Source organism: Sus scrofa, chromosome 4, assembly GCF_054392235.1.
Source record: "Sus scrofa isolate SSC_HxYL_T2T_F1_AM1 chromosome 4, Sscrofa_HxYL_maternal_Yorkshire_Landrace_v2.0, whole genome shotgun sequence".
In the NCBI taxonomy this organism is placed as follows: domain Eukaryota; kingdom Metazoa; phylum Chordata; class Mammalia; order Artiodactyla; family Suidae; genus Sus; species Sus scrofa.
The window spans coordinates 112,971,956-112,995,189 of NC_139386.1; the positions used below are offsets into that span (position 1 = coordinate 112,971,956).

Here is a 23,234-nt window from a genome sequence, read left to right on the forward strand (position 1 = left end):
CTTCCAAGTTCAATATTTTATTTGTTTTCAATAGCTATTAAGAATTTTGGCCTTCAGATATTTAATTCAATGTTGGAAAATTAGATTGTCCTCAACTTTTCATTATTATAAACTTTGCTTCAAATAATCTTTTTTGCACATTTATACACTTATTTCCTTAGGATAAATTCCTTAGACTTATGGGTTCAGAGGGGATTCAGACTTTTAAAAGGCATTTGCTATTTGATGCCATATTGCCTTTGAAGTCTTTGCTAAGACATGTCATATAATATTAATAACTGTGGTAATAATGGGAATTCTTTTTTTTCCCATTAAATATAATGTTTCCTGTTATTCTAGAATTAGAGACAGCTAGAAAACTTGCATAAAAGTCAACACATTTTATTTTCACTGTTCATGTTAGGGACAGCTCTCCTAGTATTTTCAGAGAGAGGAAGAATTTCCTAATATGTAGAATATTTACAAAATCTAAGAAAACTAAGAAGTCAATCTATTCAGCGTCTTATCTTCAGACATCTGTTTTATAGGATTTCTGTGATTTTCCAGGCACAGTCTATCTAATAGGAACAACTATTACCTGATCTTCATATCCTTCTATCTTCACAGGTGTGAACTGATCCATGTTATACTGGGCAAATGCACTGTTTTTTAAAAAGTAAAAGGGGGAAGAGGGAGAGAAAAGAGAGAAAATAATTACATATAAACAAATACAAAAGGTAGTTCACATAACAGCGAAAGAGACTGTGCAAACCCTCCCTGGTGCTCTTTCCCTTTCTCTCCAGACACCTGGAGATAGTCTTCAGCTTTCTGAAGGAAGTCCTTTCCACAGAGATTTCAGAAGCACCCTGAGTTCTGAAATGACTTTCTCTTCTCTACCCCTAAGCTCCAGTAGAGCTTCCACTTTTACAATTCCTGTTTTAAGACATCTTATTACTGTGAATTACCAAAAGTTTTAATCATTCAGACACTTTTGGTAATTTAAAAGACTCTCCAGCTAATGCACCATTTTAGAAATGTCTTCTTTATTCTGGGAGGCAAGGCAGAGGAAAGACCATAATTAAATGTACTAGAACGTGTGTGACATGGAAGGAGGGTGAGGTGACAGCAGAGTACGAGTCAAGTCTCAGAGGAGAGCTGGATGCAGAGTAGAGGCTATTAAACAAAGAGATGTGAATAAATAATCCAAGTACATGCCTAATATTATTGCTTATTTGTCTAGTGCTAAGTCATGAAACTCTATATTTTCCATGACTCGCTAGTATATCCTACAAAGTAAGCTAAAGTGAAAGATGAGGCAAAAGAAAGATGGAAACAAGCTGTAGTAAAAGATAGCACCATACACTTAAACTCTTACAAGAATCAGTTTCTCACAAAACTCACTTGCCAAGGTGAGAGTTAAATATCAATCCAGCCCAATTTTTTTATTTTTTAATCAATATAAAAGTATTGTTGATTCACAATGTTGTTTTAGTGACCTTCATTTTTTAAAAATTATTTCCCCAATACAATTTTTTTCTACTGTACCAATTACACATACATGTACATTCTTTTTTCTCACATTATCATGGTTCATCATAAGTGACCAGACATAGTTCCCAAGAATCCAGCCCAATTTTAACCTACTACAATACCTGTCAGACTACTGGGTTTTATGCATAGTATTAAACTTTTTCTAGACTTTTAAAGAGGAACCAAAGTAAAAAATATTTGAACATCTTCAAATATTTAAGGGTAATCTTAAGTTTTCTTATTTTAAATTATTGTTGTGTGTTTATTTTTTAAATTTTAAAATTTTTGGCCTTGCCTGTGGCATCTGGATGTTCCCAGGCCAGTGACAGAACCTGTGCCACGGCAGTGACCCAAGCCATAGCAGTGACAATGCTGGATCTTTACCTGCTGAACTACCAGGGAACTCCCATTGTGTTTCTTCTGCTGTACAATAAATAAATAATTTTCTTTTACACTATATCCCCATGTAGCAAAGTGAGTTTTAAACACACTGGCTCCTCAGAAAGGAATATAAAGTGGATTAAACATTTATTTATTTATTTATTCTGTCTTTTTAGGGCCACACCCTCGGCACACAGAGGTTCCCAGGCTAGGAATCCAATTGGAGCTGTAGCCACAGGCCTACGCCAGAGCCACAGCAACATGGGATCTGAGCCATGTCTGCAACCCACAGCACAGCTCACAGCAATGCCGGATCCTTAAGGGAGTACAGGGGATGGAACCTGTGTCCTCATGGAAGCTCATCAGGTTTGTTAACTGCTGAGCCACAACGGGAACACCCAGATTAAACGCTTATTTACAAAAAAAAAAAAAAAAAAAGCTTAAGGAATAGGGAGAAAATAAGTACCCCATTCTAGACTATGTCCTAAAACAATAGATTACAAACACTACCACCAAAGTATGTTAACACTTAATCTCATCTCAAGCAAATAGTTATCTCCATTCTATCAGTTGTACATGCCAAAAACTTGGGATCATCTGATTCTTCCTTCTCTCACATTTATTTTATTTATTTATTTATTTTTTTATTTTATTTATTTATTTATTTATTTTGTCTTTTGTCTTTTTGTCTTTTGTTGTTGTTGCTATTTCTTGGGCCGCTCCCGTGGCATATGGAGACTCCCAGGCTAGGGGTTGAATCGGAGCTGTAGCCACCGGCCTACGCCAGAGCCACAGCAACGCGGGATCCGAGCCGCATCTGCAACCTACAGGACAGCTCACGGCAATGCCGGATCGTTAACCCACTGAGCAAGGGCAGGGACCGAACCCACAACCTCATGGTTCCTAGTCGGATTCGTTAACCACTGTGCCACGACGGGAACTCCCTTCTCTCACATTTAACATCCATTTGCAAATATTGTAGATTCTACCTTGAGTACATATTCAGAATCTGACTCCTTCCTACCACCTCTTCAACTGCCACTCTAGTCTACACTACAACCATTTATCTCTGAACTGCTCTAGCAGTCTTCTAAGTACTCATCTTAGTTCAATCTCTGCCCCCCTCCATAGCGGCCAGTGATAAATGATAAAATATTTCTCTCTATTCAAAACCCTCTAATAACTTCCTATCTTTCTCAGAATAAAATCTACTCTTTAACATGGTCTACAACATGCCACTTAATTCAGAAGTGCTGGGAATTATCAGAGAATGGTTCTCGTGGTCAGAAGCAGAGGTGGAAATCCAGGAAAGAGGGCAAATCCTAAAGGACGGTCATTCAAAACTCCATTATGGCAATAATGACGATGATAATTATTGAAGCAACATGTACTATGATGACTATGGCCAAGGGACTGAGGCACCTCATTAGAGAAATTAAACTGAACTCTTCATCCCTACAGAAAATCAGTCTTATTTGAGCAAAGCATTCTCCTTTAGAAAGAAGGTTCTCCAAGATTCTAGAGTCTATGAGAACCAGAATATTTATAAATACAAACCTTTATTGTCAGTGCAATTAAAGTAACTGAAGCATCTGAACTAGATACCAAATTCTAGGGTCACTTCTAATTGGAAATTGGATGACAGGCTTAGGATGCATCATCCTTAGGTCCTGTCATTCTACTCCCATGCTCCCTTTCAGCAGTACCTTATCAAATAGAGCAAAGAAAAGATTTATTCTGGATAGTTCTCAAAGATGAAACTAAAACCAATACGAAAGGCAAATCAAAGAACTTGCCTTGTGAAACAGTGAATTCCTCTTTATTAAAAGCACTCTGATTAGGTAACTATCTATTGACAGAATGCAGATGAAATTCTTCCAATGAAAAGGCAGAGGGTAGATGGGTTGAACTAACAAATCATGAATGTCTTTTTCTATGGCAGATTCTATGCATCTAAAAGAAACCAGTATTAGAATATATTTTTAGGATGTGCCTAAATCAATGTATAATTAAAAGAAAAAGCAATGTAAAATTGAGATACCATTCATTATGGCAATTATGTTTCCCAGGCGGCAATTCTTAAAAAACACTTTCTATAGCTTAAATCGTTTAGATATCACAACAAATGTCTTTATGATAATTATTTGTTGCTCTGCATCAAAGTCCTTGTTCCACCTTTCCACTCCACCCCTGTTCAATCATTACCCAATTCTGGTTTCCTCTTTACAAAGGAATTCTAGGTCAGTTGGATAGACAGCGACTGAAAGAGCAGTTTGTATGGAAGAGTAAGGTGGAACAGTGATAAAGCCAGAGAACAGGGGGCTTGAAAGAGTCTAGATTTGAAGACCAGAAAGCCACCAACCAACAAAACAACAATCTAATGTTTTTAAAGACAAGGACAAACACTGTAAACCAGCTAAAATGGAAAAAATAAAAATCGTCATTAAAAAAATGATTTATAGTTAAAACTGAAATATAAAAAGACAAGGACAAAATGAAAATGCTATTTTAGAAAAAATAATTAACCTGACAGTGATAAGGAATCAATGACTGAGCAGAATAATTGTGCTATTATGCTATAGTTAACCCTACTAAGGTACTCCATGAATATCTGCTATTTTTTGGTAATTTGAGAAACATTTTATTCCTCAATAGCAGCCTAATCGTTCTATAATTGGCAGTTATAAAAAAAATTCAGCTTGAACTAAATGAACTATAGAAGAAAACCTAATAGCTAACATTACACTTTGCTTTAATATGGAAAATCTGAGCAAAAATAAGTAAAAACATATAATAAACTTTAAGAAGGTAAACGATATTTTAGAGGAGTATATTTTCTCCAAGCAGGAGGAGGTAGGGGAAGCAACTAAAACTGTTAAAACAACTTTATTTTGAAGTATTTTACTTTTTTTTTTTTTTTTTTTGCCTTTTTGTCTTTTTAGGGCCACACCTGCAGCATATGGAAGTTCCCAGGCTAGGGGTCCAATTGGAGATGTAGCCGCCAGCCTGTGCCAGAGACACAGCAACGCCAGATCCAAGCCGAGTCAGCAACCTCCATACAGCTCATGGCAACGCCGTATCCTTAACCCACTGAGCAAGGCCAGGGATTGAACCTGCAACCTCATGGTTCCTACTCGGATTAATTTCTGCTGCACCACAACGGGAACTCCTATTTTAAAGTATTTTAAACTTAGTTTTAAGGGTACTAGTTTACTGTCAATGAAGTTCACCCAATATTAGAACAACTTATAAGTGGATTTAGAAAGATACTTACTGTGCTGCCCCTTCCCTGAGGAGATTGTCATTATTAAGTAGTAGCCGGACATCTGAGGAGGGAAAAGGGAAAACAACGTTAAAGATGCTAAAATTAAAATGTTCAGTATAAGACAATCTTGAGAAATTTTAGCAGATCTCTAGATTAGATTTTTAGACAATTAGGCTTTGCAAGATTAATCTTTGGATATTCTGTATGTGTAGAAGTTCTGAACATGTACCCAGATCTTATGTTCATGGATTTGCACAGTATTATTTGTGGCACAATAATCCAACAATAAATTCTCCAGGAATTTCACAGCAAATAAAAAATATGGTTTACAGAAGGTTATGGTTAGAACTGTTAAATTTTGTATTTAAGAATCATCTTAAATTAGATTAAGAATTATAGGCTTTTCTATAACATCAGACCAAGAAAGCTGGGCATAATTCAGTTAGTGGCATTAAAATGTTGAATATGTTTTTCTTTTGGAGAATCTGCTGTAGGGGCCTACGATCTTTTCAAAGAGCTGCCTGTCAAGAGTCTAGCCATTTTTCTTTTGGAAGAGGAGGGTCCTTGTGACTAAGAAACTACCAAGCAATAACTTAAGAGAGAAGGCTAATTATAAGCCAAAGGCAACTGACTCTTGGAGCTTCTGAAAGGGGCTGGCAGAGGCCAACGTGTAGCATGCCAATAAAAACCAGCCCTTATGTCACAAGTAGCTCACGAACTCTTAAGCTAATGCTTCGTTATCAAGTATTCTTATGATATTCCTGTAAATTACTTCCAGTTATCAGAAATAAAACAAGGTACTTCTAACTACAAAGGCCAATAATTTGTACTAAGTTAAGAATTTGTCGGAGTTCCCGTCGTGGTGCAGTGGTTAACGAATCCGACTAGGAACCATAAGGTGGCGGGTTCGGTCCCTGCCCTTGCTCAGTGGGTTAATGATCCGGCATTGCCGTGAGCTGTGATGTTGTGTTGCAGACGCGGCTCGGGTCCCAAGTTTCTGTGGCTCTGGCGTAGGCTGGCAGCTACAGCTCCAATTCGACCCCTAGCCTGGGAACCTCCATATGCCGCAGGAGCGGCCCAAGAAATAGCAAAAAGACAAAAACAAAAACAAAACAAAAAACAACAACAACAACAACAAAAAAAAACAAAAAAAAGAATTTGTCTAAGCTAATCAGTTGGATAAAGTTCAAGTTGAAGGAGCATTTCTAAAAGCTCCATTGCTGAAATTTTACATTTGGTCAATACAGAAGAAAGAGTCAGGGAGGAAAGGCTGCCTGTTTTTCTTGCTGTTAGTGCTCAAAAATCCAAAAATAAGTCTATGAAGAAGACGGTCTTGATTTACTTCTATTGTATTATTTTATTTCTTGTAAATAACATTTATATGTTTCCCTAGCTACTTTTCCTCTGCATCATTAATTTTACCAATGGAGATTATTGATTGTTCTACAATTTGTGGGGCTGTACGCAAGGTGAAATGAATACCACAGTTCCTCTAAGCAGGTAACATTCTAATGTAAAACTAGAATTTCAAAGTAAGTGTGTGCTAAATGGAACCAAGATGCACAAGGATTATGATTTTACTTAAGAGGAACTTTAAGATGAATTAATTTGTAACTTAAAAAGGGATTATGATGATTGATATCAACACTAAATTCAAGACCCTTCATCTACGTTTTTCATTCTATAAGTTGTGTTAAGACAGAGAACAGTATGGAAAGTTATAAATATACTAGAATAGTGGTTTCCACACTGGCTGTGACTTAGAAACACTTGGGAAAACTTGATAAAACAGATTACCTATTTCACCTCAGATCTAATGAACGAGAATCTTAAGAGGGTGGTAACACTGGAATCTGTGCATTTAATAAGCTTCCCAGATATAGTCAGCTTAGCCCTAATGGCTCTAGAAAGTGTCCTATTTTATTGCATTTCCTAAGGAAAAGCCCTGAAGAGATTTAAGCTATGATTTACAATGATAGATATAAAACTATCAAAATAATTTTTTATTGTTTTTACATTTATCAATATTATACTATTTTATTTTTTGGCTGCAGCCTGCAGTATGTGAAAGTTTCTGGGCCAGGGATCAAACCAGCACAGTTGCAATCTGCACCACAGCTGTGGCAACACCAGATCCTTAACCTAATGTGCCACAAGGGGGCCTCCAATTATTAAACTACTTTTAATCTTTTCTCACATAAGATAGGTATCCTGATTTACAGGGTAAGAGCATGCTTTTGACTCAGGTGTGAATCTTCACTCTGACACTTACCAGCTGGGTGATACTGCACAAGTTATTCTAATCTCTTTGAATCTTGATGTCCTTATCTTTAGCCATAATGTTATAAGGATTAAGAGATAGCAAGCACTGGAGTTCCTGTTGTGGCACAGTGGAAAATGAAACAGACTAGGAATCATGAGGCTGCAGGTTCAATCCCTGGCCTTGCCCAGTGGGTTGGGGATCTGGTGTTGCTGGGAGCTGTGGTGTAGGCTGGCAGCTACAGCTCCGATTAGACTCCTAGCCTGGGAACCTCCATATGCCTTGGGTGCAGCTCTAAAAAGGCAAAAAGACAAAAAAAAAAAAAAAAAAAAAAAAAAAAAAAGGATAGCAAGCACTCAGTGTTTGTATGTAATTAGAGTCGGCTTAAAATAACTAAGTACTAATCCTTACTCACCATTGAACACTTCATTAAATTCCCCTGGCGGTGCATGAGTGATGAATTTAGCAGCTATGCGTACCTAAAGAGAAATAAAATTTACAGTAAAAGAACTGTGAAGAGTAACATATAAGAGGGGAACGAATTAACATGTTAAAAAAAATTTTTTAGCACATTCCTTTAAATAAAATTTCCTGTTTGAACCTTCACAGTTTGGGTGCCTTAAGATTTTCTTTAATGATGAAACATAAGCAGCATCACTAATTTTAAAAATAAGACAAAGATGACTCCAGTCATCTAAACTATTCAATACTGTCCTAAAGAATGCTGTGGAAAACATTTCTTCCATTATTCATTCTAATTCCCTCTCCTGTGCACCACTGCCATTCTGTTTCTGGGTCTTCTTGTAGAGATGGATGCTGAAATGTTAAGTTGTAACCTGTATATCTAATTTTTTTCTCCTATATTTTATCTTTTTTTGGTCATTTTATGCTTTGTGTAGGGAGAATTCCTCAGATGCATTTTTCAGCTCATTAACATGTTCTTTAGCTGTGCCCATTTTGTTATTCAATTACTTCAACTGTTCTTTTTTTTTTTTTTTTTTTTTGTCTTTTTGCCATTTCTTGGGCTGCTCCCATAGCATGTGGAGGTTCCCAGACTAGGGGTCGAATTGGACCTATAGCTGCCAGCCTACGCCAGAGCCATAGCAATGCAGGATCTGAGCCATGTCTGCAACCTACCCACAGCTCATGGCAACACCCGATCCTTAACCCACTGAGCAAGGCCAGGGACCAAACCCACAACCTCATGGTTCCTAGTCAGATTCGTTAACCACTGCGCCACAATGGGAACTCCGGCTCCTACTTTCATAACAATTTTCTTCAATATATCTGGGTTTCCTCTGATCTTAACTGTTTTTCATGTTTTTGAACCATTCTGCTTTCTATCAAGAAATGCTACAAGCAAATTCAGCCCACTGATGACTTACCATTTAAACTGTTACTAATTTATTTCTCTTTCCACTCTCACTTTTCCTATTTTTTTTATTTTAAAAGTTTTGGCATAAAAGTTGAAGTTTTACTATGTGCTCAGTTTGCCATATAAATCATTCTCTCATCTCTCATCAAATAAAATATGAAACACAAAGAATATATAAACCAATATAAAGAAAAAAACAATTTGGAATATCATGTGGCAGTATCTTTATCTATATAATAAATGATGTTAGCATTGATAATAATAAAACTGACCTCAAATGGGTCTCTCAGTATATAACTCTAATACACTATGAGAGAAAAAATGTTGAAAATTCCTTAATATCTGATGTGATGAGTATAAAGATGATTCAACTTGCTGATAAGGGGCAAAGAAAAACATGGTATGTTTAACAATAAACTGGGAGTTAAATGTTGTGGCTCAGCAAGTTAAGAACCTGATGTAGTCTCCATGAGTATGCAGGTTCAATCCTTGGCCTTGCTCAGTGAGTTAAGGATCTGTGGCAGGTGGCAGATGTGGCTTGGATCTGGTGTTGCTGTGGCTGCAGCATAGGCTGCAGCTCCAACTCATCCCCTAGCCTGGGAACTTCCACATGCCACAGGTGCGGCTGTAAATAGAAAAAACAAAAAAACAACAAACTGGGAGTTCTCGTTGTGGCTCAGTGGTTAATGAATCCAACTAGGAACCATGAGGTTGTGGATTCAATCCCTGGCCTCGCTCAGTGGGTTAAGGATTTGTGTTGCCGTGAGCTGTGGGTAGGTTACAGATGCAGCTCAGATCCCAAGTTGCTGTGGCTCTGGCATAGGCAGGCGGCTACAGCTTGGATTAAACCCCTAGCTTGGGAAGCTCCATGTGTCTCAGATGTGGCCCTAAATAGACAACAAACAAACCAATAAACTGAGCTCTATTTTCCAGACAGATATTCTATTGATTTCTTTTCCTTTTTTTTTTTTTTTTTGTCTTTTGCACATGGCACACCTCTTCATCCAGGGCCATACCTGTGGCATGTGGAAGTTCCCAGGCTAAGGGTCAAATTGGAGCTGTAGCTACTGGCCTATACAACCAGGACAACCAGCCACAGCAACACAGGATCCGAGCCTGTCTTTGACCTACACCACAGCTCACAGCAACACTGGATCCTTAACCCACTGAGCGAGGCCTGGGATGCATCCTCATGGATACCCGTCAGATTTGTTTCTGCTTAGCCATGATGGGAACTCTCGAATCTCCTAATTTACTGCCCCCTCTTTGGTAACCATCAATTTGTTTTCTATCTCTGTAAATCTGTTTTGTAAGTAAGATCATTTGCATCCTGTTTTTAGATTCTACATATAAATGATATCCTATGATATTTGTCTTTCTCTGTCTGCCATAACTTCATTTAGTATTATAATTTCTAGGTTCATCCATGTTACTGCAAATGGCATTATCTTACACTCTTTTGTGGCGGAGTAATATTCCAGTGTGTGTGCGTGCGCGTGCGTGCACATGGCACACGTCTTCATCCAGATAGACAGATGGATAATGAACATGTACCGGCCTACACCACAGCCATAGCAACGTCAAATCCGAGCCGCATCTGCGACCTACACCACAGCTCAGGGCAACACCGGATTCTTAACCCACTGAGTGAGGCCAGGGATTGAACCCCAAACCTCATGGTTCCTAATTGGATTTGTTTCTGCTGCACCATGACAGGAACTCCAATATTTGTAGATTTTGATGATGGCCATTCTGACCCATGTGAAGTGACACCTCATTTTAGTTGTGATTTGCATTTCTAGTGATGTTGAGCATCTTTTCATTTGCTTTTTGGCCATCTGTATGTCTTCTTTGGAGAAATGTCTTTTTAGATCTTCTGCCTATTTTTTGATTGGAATTTTTTTTTTTTTTTTTTTTGGTCTTTCTGCTATTTCTTGGGCCACTCCTGCGGCATATGGAGGTTCCCAGGCTAGGGGTCAAATCGGAGCTGTGGCCTCTGGCCTACGCCAGAGCCACAGCAAGGCGGGATCCGAGCCGCATCTACAACCTACACCACAGCTCATGGCAACACCGGATTGTCAACCCACTGAGCAAGGGCAGGGACCGAACCCGCAACCTCGTGGTTCCTAGTCGGATTCGTTCACCACTGCGCCACGACGGGAACTCCGGATTTTTTTTTTTTATATTGAACTGCATGAACTGTTTGTATATTTTGGAGATTAATCCCTTGTCGATCACAATCTTTGCAAATATTTTATCCCATTCTGTAGACTTTTTGTTTTATGGTTTTTCTTTGCTGTGCAAAAGCTTATGTTTGATTAGGTCCCATTAGTTTATATTTGTTTTCATTATTCTAGGAGATGGAGCCAAAAAGATATTGCTGCGATTTATGTCAAAGAGTGTTCTGCCTATGTTTTCCTGTAGGAGTTTATAATACCTGGTCTTACATTTAGGTCTTTAATAGAGAAGTGTTCTACCTACTGATGACATGGGTTGATATGTATCATGCTGTTGAGTGAAAAAGGTAGCAAAATGATAAATTCTTGTTTTTTTTATTTCCCCCCCTTTTCGGCAGCACTAGTGGTATATAAAAGTTCCTTCGGGAGTTCCTGCTGTGGCTCAGTGGTTATTGCATCTGACTAGGAACCATGAGGTTGCAGGTTCGATCCCTGGCCTTGCTCAGTGGGTTAAGGATCCAGCATTGCTGTGAGCTGTGGTGTAGGTCGCAGATGCGGCTCGGATCCCACATTGCTGTGGTTCTGGCATAGGCTGGCGGCTGTGGCTCCGATTAGATCCCTAGCCTGGGAACCTCCATATGCCGTGGGAGCGGCCCAAGAAATGGCAAACGCTAGATCCTTAACCCACTGTGCAGAGCTGGCAACACCACAGAGAGAAGCTGGATCATTAATCCACAGTGGAAATTCCTATTCTTGTTTTTAAAAATATGTCTATATTTATATATATGTATAGATTTTATTATTTTATTCTTTTTGCCCACACCTGTGGCATGTGTAAGTTCCCAAGCCAAGGATCATACACATGCCACAGCAGCAACCTGGGCTGATACAATGACAACACCAGATCCTTAACCCACTGAGCCACCATGGAACTCTAGCTACTAAGTTTTAACTGGGACTACCTCTGATAGCAGTACTAGAAAAGATATTTTTCTTCCATTTTTTGGTTTATTTCTCTATGTTCAAAAAGTTGTACAAGGAATATAAATTGTTTGTATGAAAAAAGAATTTTTTTTCTTTCTATGGCTACATTTGTGGCCTATGTAAGTTCCTTAGCCAGGGGTCCAGTTGGAGCTGCAGATGCAGCCTATGATATAGCCATTGGCAATGCTGGATCTGAGCTGAATCTGTGACCTATGCTGTACTCTGCGGTAATGCCAGATCCTTAGCTCACTGAATGAGACCAGGGATGGAACCCATGTCCTCACAGAGACAACATCGGGTCCTTAACCTGCTGAGCTGCAATGGGAACTCCTGAAAAAAAGAATTTAAAAATTCTTTTAAAAATAAAAAAGGGGAGTTCCCGTTGTGGCTCAGTGGTTAACGAATCCAACTAGGAACCATGAGGTTGCAGGTTCAATCCCTGGCCTTGCTCAGTGGGTTAACGATCAAGCCTTACCGTGAGTTGTGCTGTAGGTTGCAGACGTGGCTCGGATCCGGTGTTGTTGTGGCTATTAGGTAGGCCGGCAGCTACAGCTCTGATTGGACCGCTAGCCTGGGAACTTCCATATGCTGTGGGTGTGGCCCTAAGGGGACAAAAACAAACAAATCAATATAGTATGTTTTTTTTTTTTTAATAAAAAAATAAAAAAAATTAAAAAGTGGCAAGATTCCCTGGTGGTTCAGTAGCTTAAGGATCTAATATTGTCACTGCTGTGGCTCAGGCTGCTGGGTGGTGTGAGTTCAATCCCTGGCCCTGGAACTTCCACATACCACAGGTGCAGTCCTCCCCCAAAATAAAAGAGGCATGATAACATTACCCATATAACAAACAATTTTTTTTGGTTGCACCCATGGCATGCGGAAGTTCCCAGGCCAGGGTTCAAATCTGTGCCACAGCAGTGACAATGCTGGATCCTTAACCCAACAGGCCACCAGGGAACTCCTTGAGTTTAAAAAACTTATCTGAGAATATCAAGAACATGAGAACTGTCTAATTAAAGAAATCAAAACACCTCTTAGTTCACAAACAAAAGTAGAGAGATTTGAGAATACGTATCCTATGGCAAGGGTGAGGTTCTAAAGGAGCAGTTAAAATAAATTTAGTCATTAGATGCTACCATGGGGTCCTAAAACACTGTTAAAGTAAACAATCTCCATGTTACCTTCTGAAAGTTACTAAAGAAGATAGATTACAGTCAACTCTGTGTATTAATGGGCTCTGCATCCAAGGATCGAAACATTCAGGGAAAAAAATTCCAGGCAGTTCCAAAAGTCAAAATTTGTGGAGTTCCCTGGTGGCCTAGTGGTTAAGGATCCAGTGTTGTCACTGCAGTGGCTCGGGTTGATCCCAAGAACTTCTACATGCCATGAGTGCAGTCAAAATAAATAAATTTTAAAAATAATAATAATAATTAATAAAAACGAGTTTATCACATACTGGCAAATATTTACATAGCACTTACATAGTATTATAAGAAATCTAGGAGTTCTGGTAGTGGCTCAGCAGTTAACGAATCCGACTAGGAACCATGAAGTTTCGGGTTTGATCCCTGGCCTTGCTCAGTGGATTAAGGATCCGGCGTTGCCAAGAGCTGTGGTGTAGGTAAGCAAACGTGGCTCGGATCCCATGTTGCTGTGGCTCTGGTGTAGGCCGGTGGCTACAGCTCTGATTAGACCCCTAGCCTGGGAACCTCCATATGCCACGGGAGTGGCCCAAGAAGAGGCAAAAAAAAAAAGAAAAAGAAATCTAGAGATGATTTAAAATACATGGCAGCGACAGATAACTGGATTAAGATGTGGTGTATATATACACAATGGAATACTACTCAGCCATAAACAAGAACAAAATAATGCCATTTGCAGCAACATAGATAGAACTAGAGACTCTCATACTAAGTGAAGTAAGTCAGAAAGAGAAAGACAAATACCATATAATATCACATATCTGGAATCTAATCTATGGAACAAATGAACCTTTCCAACAGAAAAGAAAATCATGGACTTGGAGAAAGGGGGACGGGGAGGGAGTGGGATAGACTGAGAATTTGGGGTTAACAGATGCAAACTATTGCCTCTGGAATGGATAAGCAATGAGATTCTGCAGTATAGCACTGGGAACTATATCTAGTCATTTATGATGGAGCATGATAATGTGAGAAAAAAGACTGTATATGTGTATGTGTGATTGGGTCACCTTGCTGTACAGGAGAAAACTGATATAAGACTGCAAACCAGCTATAATGGAAAAAATAAAAATCATTATTAAAAAAATAACAAAACAAAATAAAATAAAACACATGGCAGGATATGTTTAAGTTATACACAACTGCTGTATCATTTTATGTAAGGGACTTGAACATCTTCGGATTTTGGTATCTGTGGGGGTCCCTGAACAAATCCTCCTCCATGGGAAGACCATACTTAGTACTGGATAAACATTTGCTAGTCTTTGAAGGCAGGTTTTGAAGTGGTAAGCTGATTTGTCACTGTAACAATACCATAAAAATACCTTGAGGAACACTAAAAATCATAACGATACATTTATATAATCACTATAAAAAAAATCTAACCGTCTGCTCTATTGTCTCCAAGGCATTTTACATTTTGACTCACCCTCCCTCATTCTCCTACGGCTTAGCTTCTAGACTTACAGCTGTATTCCCACCTTAGGGCTATTGCAACTTTTGTTCCTTTTGCCAGAAATGTTCTTCTATCAGAGTTCACTTTCCTCTTCATTCAAATCTCCGTTCAAACATCATCTACTAGGAGCTCCCGTCGTGGCACAGTGGTTAACAAATCCGACTAGGAACTATGAGGTTGTGGGTTTGGTCCCTGGCCTTGCTCAGCGGGTTAAGGATCCGGCATTGCCGTGAGCTGTGGTATAGGTCGCAGACACGGCTCGGATCCCGAGTTGCTGTGGCTCTGGCATAGGCTGGTGGCTACAGGTCCGATTCGACCCCTAGCCTGGGAACCTCCATATGCCACGGGAGCGGCCCTAGAAAAGGCAAAAAGACAAAAAAAACCCAAAAACCAAGAACCAAAAAAATGTCATCTACTAAAGTACCCTTCTCTTACTTCAACATACTAATTAGCTACTCTACCCTCCACACCTTTCATATTCTTGCCCCTTTACCTGCTTTAATTTTCTGCAAGGAACTTGACACTACTGAACATATACTTGTGTTTACTGCTCAACACCCCCAAAAGAATTCCAAGAGCATAGAGAAGCAGTCCACAAACTGCTAAAGTAAAGGGCCAGATAGTAAACCCAACTGTAAACTAGTGAGCGTAATTGCGTATTCCAGTAAGACTTTATTTTGTTTTTTGTTAAATGTGGTATAAATGACAAAGTTATATTTAAAGTGTATATTTATTTATTTTTGCTTTTTAGGGCCACACCTGCGGCACATGGAGGTTCCCAGGCCAGGGGTCCAATCAGAGCTGTAGCTGCTGGCCTACCCAACAGCCACAGCCAACACTGGATCTGAGCCACATCTGCAACCTACAGCACAGCTCACAGTAATGCTCGATCCTTAACCCACTGAGTGAGGCCAGGGATCAAACCTACAACCTCAAGGTTACTAGTTGGATCTATTTCCACTGCTCTACAATGGGAACTCCTGAGGCAATGATTTTGATACACATATACCTATACAGTCTGAAAGAACTATCTCCCCATTGAGTTAATTAACACATTCCTTTAGAAACTTCAATTTCTAATTCATGTAACTTTCACATCGTGAAATATTATTTTCCTTTTGATTTTTTTCATAACCATTCAAAATATATTAGCTTCTAAGACATATAAAAACTGGCAGTGGACCAGATATGCCAACTCCTGGCACAGTGCATAAGAATTCATGTTTATTCACTGCTGTGTGTATCCAGGACTGAGACTTGGCACGTGCTAGAAATGTAAATGAATGAATACTATTTTATTGTTTACAAAACTTTCATAACCTGTCTCTCTTTTGATCTTAAAACAGCTTGTTAAAATAGGGAGGTAAGAGCCTATTATCCCCTGAAGGAACAGGTTCAGAAGTGCATCCAAGGTCACATACATACAAAGGGATGGCAGCAAACTAGAAAATCAACTATACTATACAGTACTAACAGTTATTAAAATTCAGGATTCTTTTTAGTGTGGTTTCACAGATTTGGCCTAGTTTTTATTTTATTATTATTATTACTTTGTCTTTTTAGGGCCATACTCACAGCATATGGAAGTTCCCAGAGTAGGGGTTGAATCAAAGCTGCAGCTGCTGGCCTACACCAAAGCCACACCAATGCCAGATCCAAGCCACATCTGTGACCTACACCACAACTTTCGGCAGTGCTGGATCCTCAACCCCCGAGTGGGCCCAGGGATCAAACCCATGTCTTCATGGATACTAGCTGGGTTTGTTTCCGCTAAGCCACAATGGGAACTCCTACTATTTTTTTATGGCTACCCCCTTGACCTATATATACTGTAGCTGCAGCAACGCCAGATCTTTTAATCCACTGTGCTGGGCTGGGGATTGAACCCACTCCTCCGCGCAAATTGAGCCGCTGCAGTCAGAATCCTAACCCACTGTCCACAGTGGGAATTCCTGGCCTAGTCTTTTTAGAATTTTTTCTTTTTTAAACCAGGAATTGAGACAAGGCTTTGCTTGTGAAAGCTACAGTTATCACAAAGTTGGGAGGGATAAATAAAATAAGAACTTAAAAGTCTAGCCTCAATGCTGTGTCAAAACAAGATGAAATTTAAGAGGTTAACAAAATCACTGGCACGAGCAAAAATGGAGAGAGAAATGGCTAAGCAGCAAGCTATTGCAAAAATATTCTTGTTGCAATACAAATGAGGGACAACACTTGCAGTAACAGTAATTTAGTCCATCATTCTCAAGAGTACTGTGGGGAGAGAAAGCTGACAATAGGTATATTGCATGGAGGAGAGGGATATCATCCCTCACCTAAGTGAGAATCACTGATAGGGAGGTTTCAGTTGAATAAAAACTTCACTTTGCTTAAGAAAAAGTCCCTATTCTAGAAAGTAACAGTTTCACTGTACACAGCATTCATATGATAGTATATGCAGTAAAGGGTATATAACTCCATCTGTATTTTAAAGGGGGAGTGACTCAAGCCTCATACAGAATTCACCCCTTCATATATTTAAATATTCCAGTAATGTTAATGTTATTCAATTCATTGTATTGTTTCTAACCTAAACAAGGGGAATTTAAAATCTACAAGTATCAATGAAAGGTAAGTTCTCACAGATTTCAATTTCTTCCCATTCTCATTACCCTCTCCCCTCTCCAAAGAGGAAAATAAAGAAAAAAAACCAAACCTTGCAAGATTAAAAATTTTATTTTTATATTACTAATATCTGCACTGAAGCTTAAAAACTAATCAAAGTGAGAAAGTAATATTCCCATTGTTTCCCAGAAACTACTTAATTTTGTTAATCTTATTAAGAAACTTTAGAAAATGTATTAGAAAAAAAACTTATAAAATTTTTATAAAACTCAAATTTTTAGCTTACTGAATAATCTTCTAATAATAGAACCTGCAATTTCAGTATTAAATCTACTTATAACTAGCTTTTTAAATGATTTCCTTAACAAAAGAACTTCACATTGAATATTTAACAACTACAGCTCTTTGTAAATATTAGGTGGATAATTCTGAACAGGCGAGAAAGAAATCTTTCCTAGATAATATCCACATTCCAATTATCAGCAAAGCCCAGGTCAGTTTATACTGTCCAGATTTTGTATACTTCAGGAGCCAAATCTCTGCCATCGAGGTATCTGCAAAAATCTTTTATCTCCCTCATTAGTCTACTGAGTGTATTAAAGACCTTGCTTCCGGGCCTTTACTCACGCTGCCCTTGGATATTGTGGCTCTCATCTTTGCCTGTCTAAACCATTCCTATCTTTTAAGGTTGAGCCATCTGTTTCTTTTAAAGATATATTCCCCATTACTTATAGTCTCGAAATTCCTGTATTTCTACCATTCTTTGAACATTTATTACAGCACCTAAAATATAATTCCTGTTGACAATAAGGTTCTATAGGCACCATTCTGTTCTCAAAAACTTGGGCAAACTACCCTGCTTTCCTTTTCTGTACTATGCAGGGTCTAGCAGAGTAAATGGCACAAAGGCAAATAGTAAATGTTTATAAAACCCTTCTTGAATAAATGACACTAAGGACGTGTGCTTAGTTTTTAAGATTATTTTGAGGTACTACGGCAAAATGGAAAGATATAATAGGTTCCAGAGTTGAACAGACCTGGACTGGAATTTCAGTCTCTTAATCTCTGAATCACATCCTTTCCCTAAAGTGGGATAGTATCTACCTCTTAGAATTGTTGTGAAGATTAAATAAGATATGTCAAGTCTTTGGCAAAAATATTTAAAATATAATATGGAGGCTCAGTAAATGTCAGCTATTGTTAACTTGGTCACGGCAAGATAATTCCTGCTTAAAATATTAAACTGAGCACAATTTTCAAATTATTAAGAAAATAATTCCTCTCTTCCAGAAGTTCTTTGGGTACTAGTCACACAATATTCTCTATCATTATAATCTTCATCAATAACCATAAACAGCAACAACTTTTTTCTGACAAAAAAACCTTATACAAAATAAATTTGCTATTCCTCCCTTTAAAGTAAATAACACATCTTTCGAAGTTTACTTATGTTTTCAACTAGGCTACCCTTCAAAAAATAGTAGTAAACCGTGCTTTCATAAACATTTATTTTACTTATTTTTATTCTACATCACTCCAGAAATATTCAAGGATAAATAGCTGCATTTCTCTTCCACAAAGAGATGTACCTTATTCTTATCCTGATAAAGAAGTTTAATTTGCACAGAATTCAATGTTATTTCTTAAGGGAGTTTTTCTTATTTGAAGATATTTAGGATGTTACTACTGTTATTTCACTTTTTTTTTTTTTTAAAATAAGTGCACCTACAGCATATGGAGGTTCCCAGACTAGGGGTAGAATTAGAGTTGCAGCTGAAAGCCTACCATAGCCACAGCCACGTGGGCACTGAACCACATCTGTGACCCAGGCTGTAACTTGCAGCAACATCAGATCCTTAACCCACTGAGTGAGCCCAGGGATTGAACCTGCATCCTCATGGATACTAGTTGGATTTTTAACCTGCTGAGCCACAAGGGGAACTCCATTTATTTCATATTTTAAGACCATTTTTCCTTTCTTTTTTAGCCACCCCGTGGCATATGGAATTTCCTGGGTCAGGGATCGAATCTGAGCCAGAGCTGGGACCTAGGCCACAGCTGCAGCAATGCCTGAACCTTAACCCACTGTGCCACAGTGGGAATTCCAAGACTATTTTTTTCTAAGAGCAGTTTTAGGTTCACAGCAAAATTGACAAGAACATAGAGATTTTCCATATACCTGTCCCCTCATGTGCAGAGTCTCCCCCATTATTAAAATCCCCACCATACTGGTACCTTTGTTACAACTGATGAACCTACACTGACACATCATTATCACCTAAAGCCTATAGCTTACATTAAGGTTCACTGTTTGTGGTGCTCTCTCTGTATCTGAACAGATATATTACACATATCTACCACCCTACAGTTTTATATAGAGTATTTTCACTGCCCTAAAAAACCCCTGTGCTTTGCCTATTCATCCCTTTCTCCCCCCAGGATATTATTTTAACAAATGGAAAGAATCTTTTGTATAAAAAAACACACTTTCCTCAATGTGATTCATTTTCTTGGCCTAAGGCTTTCAGAATATCAACAACAAACTGCCAGGGGCAGTAATTTAATAGGTTTAAGTTCTAAGCTGTTGACATGCATATATTTAAGTACCAAACTAGCTCTAAAGTTCCAGTTTCAGTGCCTTTATCAAACAAAATCCCTGCTGGCCCAAAGTTCTCAGAGACTAGTGAGAATTTAATTTGAGCCTGTAATTTGAGAAGAAAATACATTTTCAGTGATCTCCAGGACCAATGGAATACTGGTTTCACTAAATAAAACTTATTGTTAGCTATGTTTCCTTAAATTCCAATAAGCTAAACATTATATTCCCAGTTTAGACCAGGAGATACTATAAAGATTCAGAACACACTTAGAAATAATATTTTATTGGGCAAGAAACTTAACTCCGAACCACAGATACTTATTCTGTTAAATGGGGATAACAATGACATTGGCTCCCAAGGGTTGTTGGAAGATTATCATGAGATAATTAATATGAAGTGCTTAGAACTATGCCTCTCACATTTTATCATCAACACTTACAAAATGCCTGCTGCTATCATATGTGATGCTTAAAATCACAGGCTCAACTCAAGATCTGGCCAGCCTGCACCCAAATCCTAGCCCTACTAATAAATAATCTTGCAGAATTAAAAAAAAAAAAAAAGAAATAATATTTTAGATGTATATAGTTTATTTTGATGATAATTACTATCATCAGTAAAGGCTAAAGCTTAAAAAGCATGTATGTCTTAAATTAGGATCAACATTGTAAGAGACAGATAGTGATACTTCCAAAAACTACTATTTTTTTTTTTTTTTTTTTGGCCATGCCTGTGGCAGTGAGGAAGTTCCCAGGCCAGGGATTGAAGCTGTGCCACAACAGTGACTGAGCTGCTATGGTGACGTCAGATCCTTAACCCACTGCATCATAAAGAAACTCCTATGTTTACTCTTTAAAAAAGCCATTTTAAGTAGTTTTTAGAAACAGTTTTCTGTTAGTAACCAAATATAAATTTTGTTAGCTATAGACGAATAGGTAGAGAAGGCAAGCAAGTTTAAATAGAGCAATTTCATTTTTAAAAATTCTACCAATTCTAAGAAATACTGCTTAAAGATTTATTAAAGTAATTATATAACACACAGGGTGCCAAAGATTTTCTCCTTGACCAAATTTTAATCAGGCTCTTCTGAGCTCTCATCTCAACTAGACCTTGATCTTCTCTCCATCTTGTCTATGGCTTGCCTTGCCCAATCTTAGCAAGAATCCTGCTGCCAGTTTAAAATAACATATTTAACCATAAAATTTACAACATATAAGAACAAAATATAGATTCTACTTTATTTTCTAGTTATCTTTCCCAACCATTCCCTTTTAATTTACAATTTCTCTATGCACTAAGTTAGAAGGAAATCATTCCTAAGTCCTCTTTCTGGACTCTCTTAATGTAAGACATCCAGAATGTTGATAGATTTCCAAGTACGTATCTTAAGCGTTCATTTAGTAATTCAAAGTAAGTGATAAACCTTAAGTCGTCACTCATTAAACAGGAAAAAATTTATTGGCTCAATCTCAATAAAGATTAAAAAAGCTGACTTTTCTTAAATGCAAAATAGCATTGATATACATATGAAAGGACGGAAAAGGACCCTATTTGGTTTGGAGGATATGCCTGAAAGACTAGATCAAGAACTGAAGAGTCACAGGGAACTGTATCTAGTCACTTGTGGTGGAACACTCTGGAGGATAATATGAGAAAAAGAATGTGTACGTGTGTGTGTGTGTGTGTATGTGTGTGTGTGAGAGACTGGGTCACTTTGCTGTACAGCAGAAATTGACAGAACATTGTAAATCGACTATAATAGAAAAAAATTAAAATCTTAAAAAAAAAGAACTGAGGAAGTATAAAAGTCTGAGATATAATGTTCTAATGAGTTAGGAAAAAAGTTAAACGTGAGTGAAAAGATCACCTAAGCAACTAGTTGCTTAGGAGTTTAAATGTGTTAAACTACACACTTACACCCAACCCTAAGTGTTTGGGCAGAAAGGTAAAAAGTTCCAAGTGACCAGATACAATGGGTGTTGTTTTGGAAATAATCAGGACCGAATTAAGAAATTAGGGGAAAATCTACCCCAAACACCCTGAGATTTAGGTGCCAGAAAGCAATGATGCATATGCCAAGTCCAAGAGTGTAGTCTTCAGCAGTGAGAGCCCATGATGGATGGAAACATGCAATGGGAAGCAAAGAAGCATTCTGCCTTAAGATCTGGTGCATATCTGGCAAGTTATGGTATTTCTAAATTAAACGTGTATCTTTTTTACCAATTTTACCTTTTCTTCAAAATCACTGACAGACCTGGTTCCACAGGCCAGCTTTAGCACTTAATTGGGTCTTAGTTTCTTCATCGGTGAGTCTCATACCTGCTCATATATCTTAGTTTCTTCATCGGTGAGTCTAATACCTGCTCATATATCTAGCAATATCTTAAGAATCCAATGAGGTTAACAGAGATGGACTTAGACATAGCAGATACTTTCCACAAACAAAAGCCTTAGCGTTACTGAATTCGGAGTAGAATGTCTAAAAGTTCAGATCTTTGTGTTTAGCAATTTGTTCATTCGCTCAAAACAAACAACACTTTACTGGGTCCCAGGCACTGAGGTGAGTACAAAAGATAGACAAAAAAGAGAATGGCAAAAGTAAACCAACAAATTCTCCTTTGCCTTAAGCCTAAGGTTCTGAACAAGGCCCAAACAATTAGGACCACCTGGGGAGCTTTAAAATTACTGATGCCTAGGTTCCACCCAGAGAGATTCTGATATAACAGACCTAAGGTAGAGCTTGGGCACCAGAATTTGTTGTTGTTATTATTTTTAGGGCCACACCCACGGCATGGAGGTTCCCAGGCTAGGGGTCTAATTGGAGCTACAGCTGCCAGCCTGCACCACAGCCACAGCAATGTCAGATCCAAGCCCCGTCTATGACCTACACCACAGCTCATGGCAATGCAGGATCCATAACCCACTGAGCGAGGCCAGGGATGGAACTGGCAACCTCATGGTTCCTAGTTGGATTGTTTCCGCTGCACCACTAGGGGAACTCCCAAGGCACCAGAATTTTTAAAAGCTTCCTCAGCTGATTCTTATGTGCTGCCAAGGTTGAAAGCCACTACCTTAAGCTAGCATTAACTGCAAATCATTACGGTGGACACAAGTAACTATGACAAGCATACAGTCAGCATCCTGGCTTTTCAGCTTTTTAAATCTTTGTATACCTTACCACTGTTAGCAAAACAACTTACATAAACAATAGCCCTCAGTAAAGATGTGTCAATCATTTAAAAATAACTATAATTCAAAGCAGCAAAACTGTCAAGTCAGTATTACACAGGCAATATAAAGCATAGAAATTAAGAAGTAAGAGATGGAAATGAGTTGGGCATTAAAAATAACTACAAGGAAGGGGAAAGTAGGATCTACACTGGACTCTACAAAGTGTTTTATTTCTTTCTTTTTTTTTTTT

The 23,234-nt window shown here is 38.3% G+C and overlaps 1 protein-coding gene across 5 annotated transcripts in view; it reads right to left on the reverse strand.

Moving 5' to 3' along the window:
• Window positions 1–23,234, reverse strand: part of CAPZA1 (capping actin protein of muscle Z-line subunit alpha 1) — a 53,746-nt gene that overhangs the window by 21,208 nt on the left and 9,304 nt on the right. For all 5 annotated transcript variants that reach the window (XR_014842701.1, XR_014842702.1, XR_014842703.1 and 2 more), the window contains 3 exon segments: window positions 7,831–7,894; window positions 5,165–5,216; window positions 578–641 (listed from right to left, as the gene is read on the reverse strand). Coding sequence is in view for 1 of the 5 variants with exons in the window: in NM_001097454.1 (NP_001090923.1) it covers window positions 578–641; window positions 5,165–5,216; window positions 7,831–7,894 (180 nt within the window). In the remaining 4 variants the exon portion in view is untranslated.